Source organism: Melospiza melodia, chromosome 9 (genome assembly GCF_035770615.1).
Source record: "Melospiza melodia melodia isolate bMelMel2 chromosome 9, bMelMel2.pri, whole genome shotgun sequence".
In the NCBI taxonomy this organism is placed as follows: domain Eukaryota; kingdom Metazoa; phylum Chordata; class Aves; order Passeriformes; family Passerellidae; genus Melospiza; species Melospiza melodia.
This window is the reverse complement of record NC_086202.1, coordinates 3,654,674-3,665,981: the sequence shown is the minus strand read 5'-3', so window position 1 is coordinate 3,665,981 and position 11,308 is coordinate 3,654,674. Positions and strand designations below refer to the sequence as shown.

At 46.6% G+C, this 11,308-nt stretch overlaps 1 protein-coding gene across 1 annotated transcript; it reads right to left on the bottom strand.

The window, feature by feature from the left end:
* Positions 1-9,741: 9,741 nt before the first annotated feature.
* On the bottom strand, positions 9,742-11,234 carry NKX1-2 (NK1 homeobox 2). Its single transcript, XM_063162879.1, has 2 exons — positions 10,919-11,234; positions 9,742-10,310 (listed from the first exon to the last, which is right to left on the bottom strand). Exons 1-2 carry the CDS (start codon positions 11,232-11,234, stop codon positions 9,742-9,744), a joined length of 885 nt encoding a protein of 294 aa, XP_063018949.1.
* Between the last annotated feature and the right edge of the window lie 74 nt (positions 11,235-11,308).

Sequence of the window (11,308 nt, the reverse complement as noted above, 5' to 3'; positions counted from 1 at the left end):
GGGGAGTTTGGAACTGGGTGATCTTTAATGTCCCTTCCAACTCAAACCATGACTCTACAATCTCTGGTGTGAGGGAAAAAAATCACATAATTTTATTTGTTGCCTACTCACGTTTCTTCAATAGCCTTATAGGACATGGTCCAGGATTTGCAATCCATGAGATCAATGGGATTTTCCCAGGTAAGACATGCTGGTTTAAGGTTGGATTGTTTTTTACTTTGACATTTCATTAGCATGGCATTTCATTAACATAGATCTGTTATCTTAGCTGATGCTAATGATGCCTTCTACCTTTTTAACCACAAAAATAACATGCTGGGAGCTACTTCCCTTTCATCTTTCAGAGACTCAAGACTCAACTCAAGAGCTGCCTTTTACCTGTCTTTAAATACTTTTATTCTTAAGCTCACCTCCAAATTGATTTAGATTCCTCCAACCATGTTCTTTTTTACAATAACCAGAAAAATATAGAAAGAACAAAACTTGTCCAAAGGATTAAGTAGCACCCATCATATAAGGGAAATGCACATCTGGAAATGTAAAGAGTGCAAACTAAAGGCAACAAGATCAATTGAAGTGCTGAATCTTGGGCTCTGCCTCATGGGGCTGGAGGCAAACTGCTCCAAGAGGTGAGTTCAGAAGCCAGACATGCAGGAAAAGAGCAGATTCCTGTCTGGAAGGTGGAGATTCAAAAACAAGCGAATAAGCAAACAAGCAACCCTCAAGCAAGAAAAGGCTTGCTTGCTTTTGGATTCTGTAACATCTGAAATAAGAAATAAAGACATGATGTAGAATGCACAGATACTATATATAAATGTGGTTTTTTAAGCTGATATGAACTGTTTCTGAGATTTAAAAATTACTCTCAAACTGGAATCTGATTAATCAAGACCTGAGAGAAAGTGCCTTCAAAGTTCTGTTTAATTTAAACCTGATCAGTTTTATGTAGGATCAGTGTCATGGTTCACTTTCTTTCCTCCTTTGTTTTTGGTATTTATTATGAAGACACAGAAAATATCCACTTTTCTTCTTTAAACACTATAGTTTAAACTTTTCAGTTTAAACACTGTTTAAACACTTCTTTAAACACATACTTCTTTCTTCTTTAAAAACTGGAATTCTAAACCATTCACATTGTGCACAGTAGAAGCTATTGCTGTAGATCTTGGAGGAATTGCTCTCAGCTAGATGAGGTATTTTATGTGAATAAAAAAGGGAAAGCAGAAGCTTAATATGTACTATTTGGTTACCTGTAGATAACTAAAACACTACTCATGATGACAGTAACCAAAATATGGAAAAGAGAATCCGTGAAATGTTCACATTTTACAGTAATTTGCCCTGCAGAAAAGAGGAAAACTCTGACCTACTTGAAGAAAGAGGGTTATTATATTCATTCTGCTAATCCAGAAAATACAATTTGACATGTAAGTAAACCATAAAGTTATAAGAAGGAACAAGTTAAGTCATGCCAGTTGTTAGGAGTAATTCCACAGCCCTGTCTCTGGCAGAAATGCTCATTGAAGTTGTTGGGAATTAGGCATGTGAGGAGACTGAGGAATTGCATCCCCCTTATTGTTTAGGGGCAGAGTAAATAACAGGGAATGGTGTGTTGGTTTGGCTGCACAGGCTCAGCCTGTGCCAGGGACTCACGTGCTGCTCGTGGGAGCAGCTCAAGCACTGGTGCCAAGGCAGGACTGCAGGACCCTCACTGAAGTTTAAACTGTCTTAGGAACACTGCAGGAAACATCCAGCATTCCCCAAGAGCTGATGTTTTGCCCCATGGCACCAGTGTTCAATTCCTCAGTTCCTCACCTCTGAGCTCAGGCTGAATATGGAGTTTGTTGAAATGAGGGGAGAACGACCATCCTGTGATGCATCAGACTCGATTTATTGATCGATCAGCCAGTTTAAATAATAGTGTTAATGAACTTCATGCATATTCCAAAATCCAGGTTTATGATAGGCTAACAGAGAAAACTCTAACAACACCTTTTGTTTTACAATACCGTTGATTGTTTACACAAAATAAAACCAGTGTTCCCACTGTGATCTGAAAGGTTCCCAAAACTTCCATATCTGTTCCCAGGGTGCCATCTTTTCCCAGAGAGGGTGTTTCGCTTGTTATGGGAAGACTGCCTGAGAACCTTATTGTTTATACAATGATGCCTGAGAGAGTCTAATTGTTTATAGAAGTCAGGCTGGGAACTGCTTTGGAACTGCTTCACAACTACCTGTTACTTTTCTCTCAATTGCATGGCTTCATGGCCTTTTTCTTCAAGCCATGCCTGAACTAAACTCTCCACAGGAGTTCACCAAGCCAGGAGTTCAAGGTGCAAGTTCATCATTACATAAAAGCAGCACACATCTGCAGAGCTGGCACGAGGACAGTTCCACCTCTCTTCCCACCCGTAACAAAGCCACAAGGACAGGTTTTACCCTTTCGCCTTCTGTTGAAACTCTGCTGCCACTCAGCAAAAATGAAAAATAGGCACTTTTCTGAGCCAAAGGCAGGTTTGAAGGCAAACCTCACAGTTGACATTGCTGGGGAACTCAACCTGCAGTCCCAGTCTGACAGTGAAGGATATCAAGCTAGTGAAAAGTGAAGGAAGGAAAAGGAAGCTACAAATATGGTGAAGGGTCTGGAGGGGAACCCGTACAAGTGGCAGCTGAGGTCACTTGGTTTGTTCAATCTGGAGAAGAGGGGACTGAGGGGAGACCTCATAGCACCCTGCAGGTTCCTCATGATGGGCAGAGGAGAAGTGATCCCTGCTCTCTGGGATGGGTGTGAGGCACTGGCTGGGCCGTGTCAGGGGAAGGTTCCTCTGTTTGCTCTGGGTGTCAGGAGAAGGTTCCTCCCCCAGAGGGTGGCTGGGCCCTGAACAGGCCGCAGCACAGTGGGCAGAGCCCCGGCCTGACAGGGCTCCAGGAGGGTTTGGACAATGCTCTGAGGCACAGGGTGGGATTATTGGATTGTCTATAGTGCCTTATATAAAAAAATGGCTTTCCATGGCCCATGATTGTGTTATTCTGCGTGTTTACTGATAGTAGAACTCTACATTAAGACATATCTTGCAGGACAAGAAACCTCAGCCTTTCCTGCAGCACAGCTAGAATATTTCACAGTGCAGTGTGTCAGAGCAAGGCAGCAACAAATTGTAATGCATGCAAAGCAGATCTGCCTCTCTAGTCCACTTAGACGTTTCTCTTTTAGCTCATATCTTTCAAGATAGTTTGGCAAAGCACAGCACAGCCCCCTCGGAATAATGCTGTTTTATTGGATGGGTGTTAGTTAACCCAGCGTAAAGCACCACAAACAACCCTTAGAGCTGATATTCCTTTTGAAATATAAACCTTGAACTACAGCTCATGCTTATCCTCCCTGATTTGTATGTTGGCTTATTTTACAAAGATTTCCATGATACTCTGTTAGATGACAGCATAGATAACTGAATTACAGAAACAAAGGAATTTAAATTGCTGTCTTCTCCCAGGCAGTGTTCCCATGTTTGAACTTACACTGTGATTTTCCTCTGCAGCTCAGCAATTCGTACATCCAGAGCCTTCCACAAGTGAGGTGAGATGTTTTATTTCTGTGTGAAACCTAAAGGTGATATATAAGCTCTTTCATTTCTTGGACTTGTAAGTAACTTAATGAGCCTTTCTACACACATTTCTGATGAGCATCACATTCCTTGGATATCATACTAGCAAAAAGACAAATTGGAGAGAGCTTGGGAAAAACAATCTTTTTTTGGCTTTCCCAAGACAGATTAAAAGAGCTTTATAAATGGCATTTTATAGCATAACACTCACAAACGTTAAAATAAACTCCAAGGAAAATTGGAATGAGATTTGGTTTAAATTTCAGGTTTCCAAGTGCTCCTTCCTTGAATGAGTGTATTTTGATTTGGATCCTGAGGACCTTCCTAACTCACAATCTTCATTCTTGCATTTCATCAGGACAATGATTTCTAGAAAACTCCTTTACATGCTCCCCTGACTTTGAAAATCTGACCCAGATGGCAGCTCTGAGAGCACACAGAAAACAAACATAAATACTTCTAACTGGGTAATAAGAATAAATACCTTGTCAATTTGGTTAATCTCAGGACTGAGCACTGAACATCTGGATATGCTTTATCTCAGGAGCTGGGAAACTTCTCAGAATTGCAGAGTGACACATCCCCACCAGCCCTGCTGTTGCAGGGTGTGACATTGCTGCCACCAGGATTGCCAACCTTGCTAAATGGTGAGCACTCAGCTCTGACCTCAGGGCTGCTGTGGTCACACACTGGGCAGGTTACATAATGCACCAGGTCAGGTTTAACTGGGCATCACTGAGGTGAAAGATCGGCAGGGTGACCGATTGCATCACCTGTCACTCGTCATTGCCCCAGACTTCCTGCACTTCCCCAGGCAGGACTTTCAACAATCCCTAGATTTTTCTAGAATATTAGATAATTGAGAAAATTAAAGGTTTTCTTGATACATCTTAAGACAAAGGAAGTTGCTTTCAATCTGTTGTTTCAAGACAATTTCTTTCGTCATCATTGTTTTCAAAAATCATACACCTTGAGATATGGAAGCATGGAAAGCATAGAAAAAGAAGGGATCTTCAGAAAGACCTTGACAGAAATTGTCTACTCTTAAACTACCAAGTGCCTGTTCCTTAGAAGGGACAAATAAACTGGTAAAGAATTTAATTCATTTTTTTCTTCCTGAAGCTTGTCTGTCAGAGCTCCCTGCCCATGACAGGGGTGTTGGAACTAGATGGTCTTTAAGATCCTTTCCCACACAAACTGTTCTAGGACTCATCAGTTGCTCTTCTGGAGCAATTCCAGTGAAATGCAGCAAATCCTGAATTCAGCAATGCTTGTTCTTTGCAGGGTAATTCCATGGAAGGGACTGGGTGATAAGGGAAGCTGTCAGTCCAGCTGGTACCCACAAACACCACAGGAGGTATCAGATGTTGGGACCTCATCACAGAACTGCCCTCACCTGAGAGGACAAGGTTGCAACTGACCTGATGCTCAGTTTGTTGTGTCAGGTTCCTAAAGACCCACAGATAAAAAACCTGACAGCTTTGAAGGTTCTCATTTTGCAAAGGTGATGTAATTTCATATATTATCTCTTATTTAAAATTAATGTTTACAGTGTTTTTCTTTAAACTGTAATAAATCAGCATGTGTGGAAAGGAGAAAAATCTTTTATTTGTATTGATCTTGTACATAGATGTGGTATTACTCAAAGTGTTTTCAATCTGTCAGAGGCTGCTCAGTGGAAAAGCACAGATCCTGAATCCTGCTAAAATCCCTCTGCAGTGTTGCAGCCTGCCTAAGCCCCATGGCATGCCACATTTTTAATTACATTTTGCCTGTGGCATTACAAAGAACACAGGAAAAGCAGTGATCAGCTGGAGAAAGAAGCCAGTTTGGGAACTCTTCAATGTTTGAAGAGGAAAGTCTAAGAGAAATGGAGTTTAATATCAGTGCTACAGTAGAAAGCAGTGGTGGTGTTGCTACAGGCTGCATGAATCATGGACACCACGCAAGAGCTCCTGTGAACAACATGGTAAAGATGCCAGCTAAGAGGATAAAGCAAACCTGTAACAAGCAGCTCATAAATTAGTTGTACACATCATTATCTTCCCAGAAACTTCTTCCGAGTGCACTACCAGAAATGGGGCCCACAACATGAGTTTGCCATGACAACAAAGTGCTGTAAAGATCAAGGTGACTTCAGCTGATACAGGGTCATACTGGTTCAGGCCTAGTGATGCAAGAACATAATTCTCAATTTTTCTTCAGGAGGATCTCACCTACTAAATATTTTGCTAGACATCTCGTCTGCCTGTGAGTTGTAAATCTGCTGAAAATCAGACTTTGCTCCCATTCCTGAGAGGTGTTTGGGAGCACAGCAACACTTCTCATGCGTTCCTGAGTCACCAGAGAACGCTGCCATACACCTCTCAACCTCTGCTGCCACCAGCAGGTGAGACTCGCATGCTCCACAGTGACCACAAAAATTGATAATCACATCTCTTCTGAAGGAACTTCTCTTTGGCAGAAACAGGGAGAGTAGGAGACCTCTGAGCTCTCTCTGCTCCTTGTCTTGGGTCATCTCTGGCTCTCTCATGGTCCTACTTGATCTCAGTGAGGAAAAATCCACAGGTGGAAAACAGGAGTCTGTTCTCACCTCAAGAGCCTGTGTGTGTAGGCAGCACAAATCTTATTACACATGTTCCAATAATAATAATGAGGGAGAACCAGAGAGAGATTGCCAGGAAGGAAATAGACTTTAGTTTAATTTTCCAGTCATGTATTGCACAACAAATCCCATTGATTTCCTTCAAGAAAAATGCTTGGTTAATGACATGCCAATAAATATATTTTATCTTTTGTTCCTCCATTTGTTTAATTTTTCAATGTATTCCTCCAACTTTGCAAACTCAGCTGCATGAATTGTTGTGGATATTTTTTCCTAAGTACCGTTCTGAAATTCTGGTTAGATTGACATTTCTGACATTTCCCTAACTGTGATGTCACAGTGTGCCTCCTGTACTTGTTTCATTATCAGGTTAAATGAAGTCTGTTTCCAAAGTGATTTTGTGGTTCTTGGACTCAGAATTGGCAGTAGTTTGGGCAGCCTGACCCCCAGCTGCTGCTGCCTGCTCACTGCAGACACTGTCAGGTGCTGAACCACAGAATTGTTTGGGTTAGAAGGGGTCTTAAAGATCCCTTTAAGTTCCAACACCCCACCATGGGCAGAGATGCCACCCACTAAATCAGGTTGCCCAGGAATGAGAGAGGCTCCTAACTTTCCTGTTCTCTCTGGAGCATTTGAATTCAAAGCTCTTTTAATTTAATATAGATGCATTTTTGCTTTTTACACTTAGGACTTACTCGTGATTCCTTTTAACATCTATATTCAGCTGTGAGTAGAGTCAGTTTCTGTCTGTGCCTGAAAATATTGCACAAATCTTTATTCAGAATTGTTAGAGATAATGGATACTCAGTGGGGCATTTCTAGAAGTGTTACCAGTGCAAATGGCCTCATCTGGGCAAGGCAAAGTTTGACTGCAATTGCTGTTCCCAGGACTGCTTGGAATAAATGCCCAGGCACCACATCCCTAACGAGAATCATCCATCCGAGCACCTCCACTCAACAAAGCAGGGAGGGAAGGCTCTGTCCAAAGGGCTTGGAAGAGTTCAGCCAGGAGAACTTTGGTGGCCTGGGATCAGAGCCACAAAATCTGCATTCCCACTGACGTGCATCCCCCTTCCAGTGCCACGCAGAAGTGCAAGTCATGCAAAGTGGGGACCATGACTGCTACATTCTCTGGAAATAACTGTGAAACATCTTTTGGGAATCTGGACTAGAAGTGACTAAAACAGAGTAATAGCAAAAAAGAAAGGCTAGAGCGTCTTGCATAGGAATCAATATTTCCTCTAAAGTGAATACAGTTTTGGCAAAGGTCAAATTGCTGGCAAAGCAGAGCCTTGAAAGGTTTATGAACAGCAAAAAACCACATCTTGAAGGAAGAGACAATTTGTACTATTTATTTTGACATGTAACATTCCCTGCTTTTTTGCTGGGATTTACATTTCTCAAGGAGAAGAAGTAACCCTGTGACCATAGCAGAGCACAAGCCTGTCTTGTCCCAGGGATGTGGGGACCCTGTGGGTAACCAACCCTATCATGCTCTGGGAACCTCTTAGAGTGACAGCAAAGTGACATCAAGACCTGTTTTTTGCATGGACAGTGATGACAAACACAAGTAGGAGGCCATGAATAGTCAAGAGGATTTAAGTCTAGTTAGTCCCAGCTTGAGGCAGAGAAGATGGACTGGGCCAGCCTGCAGGAATGCCTTTCCCACCCTGCAAGGCTTGAACTTTTAACTGCCATGGGTGGCCAGAAGTGGACACACAGTTTGTCAGCAGTGGTGGCACCTGATGGCTCAGACATTTGGGATTGCTGATTGCCTGGCCAGAAAGGCAGGCAGCTCTGGATGCTCCCCAAGCAGCTGAAATGCCCCTGTCTTTTGTAACTCTAACTTAAATTAGGGCTTAAAAGTGACTTTAATTAACCTCCAAATAAAGGCATTCACACAGCAGCCATGGCTTCCAAGCCTGTGACCCGAGGTGAACTTTGTGTTCTGTTAGTAGCTCTGCAAAGCACTGAGGAGACTCTGGGTACCTCCTCTGTGGAACGACAGCCTCAGGTCCTTTCAGCTGGCCCAAATTTAGGCTTGTGGCTCTCACACCCTTGATGCCTGCAAAGCTGGCAGTCAGGAGGGTGACTTTGGCAGGAGAGGGCTGTCCCATCACCCATCTCCTCACAGCCACCCAGAGGAGACGAGGTATCACCCCCAGTCACTGACATGCAACACAGGGACCATCAAAACCCACACCAGGTGGGCAAATAGTCCACAAAGCAGACAGTGCCTCATCCCAGTAAAATTAAAAACAGTTGAACAGGGAATAATTTAAAAACCCTTTTTATTTAGACCAACACAAGAGCTAGATAGGATTTATGAGCTAAGTTTTTTGGTTGGAAAGCCAGTGTGTACTTTAAAGCATTGTCAGAGACAGAGAGGATACAGTCTGGAATACTGTGTTGTAATAATTTGTAAAACTGCATGAGACAGATTTTTTTAAACCAATTACTTCCCATCCATTCAGGGACAGATGAGCCCCCAGCGGAAATTCCTTTTCATTCCAATGCTTGTAACGATGAAGATGAAATGTGATTTTCCTTCTAACAAATGCTCCAAAAAGCAAAACCAGAAAAAGCATGTGTTTCTCTGTTATGGTAAGTAGGTCTCTCAGCATGCTGGAAATTCTGTGTTTTACTTACTTTCTACCACAAATGCCCCATTTTTAAAGAAATGAATAATGTAATCATTTTCTCTGATTTATGTTTTCATTTCTGCCTCATTTGGCACTAATGCTGTGTTATTACAAGAACAACTGGTCTCTGCAAAAAGAATGATCTTTAGATTTCTTATCCAAAACCTGTGAAGTCATTGGGACTGAACTGAACTGCAGAGGAAGGCAGAGAAGCCATGGACATGAGCAGCAGTTGAACACTTTCCCACTGACCAGGCAGATTTTTCCTTCTTGTCTCCCGATGACACAGAGCTGCATTTTCCTGCACCTTCCCAAACGAAGCTCTCCTCCAGGTAGGGTGTCAAGAACGTGACTGGCAGTTTTCAGAAATGATAACGAAACGTGGGTCAAGCAGGGCTCAGCAGAGTCCCACGAGCACAGTCAGAGCCTGGGGACGTCTTCGCTGCCGAGCATCCCTGGGATTCGACACGGCCGCCTGCACCCTCATCAGCATCGGGATCGCAGCGCTGCTAACGAGTGCCACAGCTCCCGAGCCCCCGAGGCTTCAGACGTGTGCTGGCAAGCCGAACAGCAGCGAGGAGCATCTTAACAATGAACTTGGAGAAGAATCTGCAGGGAATTAGTGTCAGGCATGTGTAAAGAGGGTTACTTTTCCCATCTCCAACACCTATAATTACATCTCAAAGGTGCTAATAAAATCCAGTGGTTACAGTGGGGGTTTTTTTTCTCTGTGTGTCAAAGTTAAGCGTGCTGCCGCGACGCCTAGGAAAAATCAACTTTCTTACACTTCAAATGGCCACGCAAGCAGCAGAAGTGGTGACGGTGTTCCCGCTGGCTCAGAAGGGCTGAGGTGCGCTCCTGGCTCCCGGGGCTGCCCAGCGCTGCCGCCTCAGAGGTGCGGGGCGTAGAAGGGGCCGAGGTACGCGGGGCCCAGGAAGGGGGCGAAGGGGCCGGCGCCCAGCGGGAAGGGGGCGGCCGGCGGCACCAGCACGTTGGCGGCGGCGTAGGAAGGGAAAGTCTGGAAGGGCAGAGCGGCGGGGCCCGGCGGGCTGGGGCTGCCACCGCTCGCCGCCGCCGCGGGGGATGCTGCGGGGGCCGCCCCGTCGGCGCCCGGGTGCTGCTTCTTCCACTTGGTGCGGCGGTTCTGGAACCAGATCTTCACCTGCGTCTCGGTGAGGCTGAGGGACAGCGCCAGGCTGAGGCGCTCGCACACCGACAGGTACCGCGTGGCTCGGAACTTGTTCTCCAGGGCCACCAGCTGCTCGTAGGTGAAGGCGGTGCGCGCCCGCCGCGGTTTTCCGCAGCCTGGCTCTGCCCGCCGCCGCCGGGCGCTCCGCGGCGATCCCGGCTCCTCCGGCCCGGGCGGGCTCGCGGTGCCGCTCCCGTCCCCGCTCGGCTCCTCCTCGTCGCGCTCCTGCCCCGCGTCCTCGGCGCCGCTCTCCGCCGGGGCGTGCGCATCTAGGTGAGACCGCAGGGATCGTCAGGGGATAGCGCACCCTCCTGCCGTTCCCCCTCCGAACCCCGCGCTTCTGCTCCCACATCCCCCCCTCCCCCGACATAAGGGCAATCGCTAAAAATAAAATAAAGGGGAGAAAAATTCCGCCCGTCGTGCGAGACCCCCGCGCGTCCCCCCGCTGTGCCACCGCATCCGCGGTGGGGAGGGGGGAGCCGTCGATATGGATTTCTTACCAATTAAAAAAGAAGTTATTAAAGTCCCCTTCTGAAGCGAAATAAATCCCCTCCCCCCCCCCCTCCATCCCTGCGCTAATGGAGTTTCAGATTTGCGAGGGCCAGATCGATAGATGTCATCTATTAAAGGTAAGTTTTAATCGAACAATATTAGGATCAGGCCGGGGGAAGGAGGTTTGAAGTGGGCACCTGCAAGCTGCGGGGAGGAGATAGGCGGGAGTCGGTAATAGGATATCGATCACCGGGAGCTAAGGCATCCTCCGGTGGGGACGGGCTGGGCAATTACCCAGCCGGCCGTCCCGCGGGCCGGGGCATCCGAGCGCTGCCGCCCCGGGGAACGGAGCGCCCGGGGGCCGCCCTTGCTGGGGGACAGAAACCCGTGCGGTGCCTCGGTAAGAGCCGTGGCCCGTCCGGAGCCGGGGCGTGGCGGCGGCGCGCCCCGATGTGCGCCCTCCTGCTCCGGCCGCAGAGGATGCTCCGCACGCCGGGAGCCGGGCAGGGCGCGCGGATATCCAGAACTTCTCCCTTTGCATCATCGAGACTTAAAATGCAGTTCCAGCCCCCCTTCCCTCGCTCCTGCGGGACCCTGCGTGGGGAGCGCGTCCCGCCGGGCCGAGGGTCCCCGTGTGCCGGCGCCTCCACCTGCGCGCCCCGCCAGCGCCGGCCGGAGAAACGCGAGCGCGTTCCTACCATGTGCCTCTAGTTTATTCCTCCCGCTGCCGGGAGCAGCAGCATCCTTTCCTACTTCAACTCTTCCCAAACTTTTC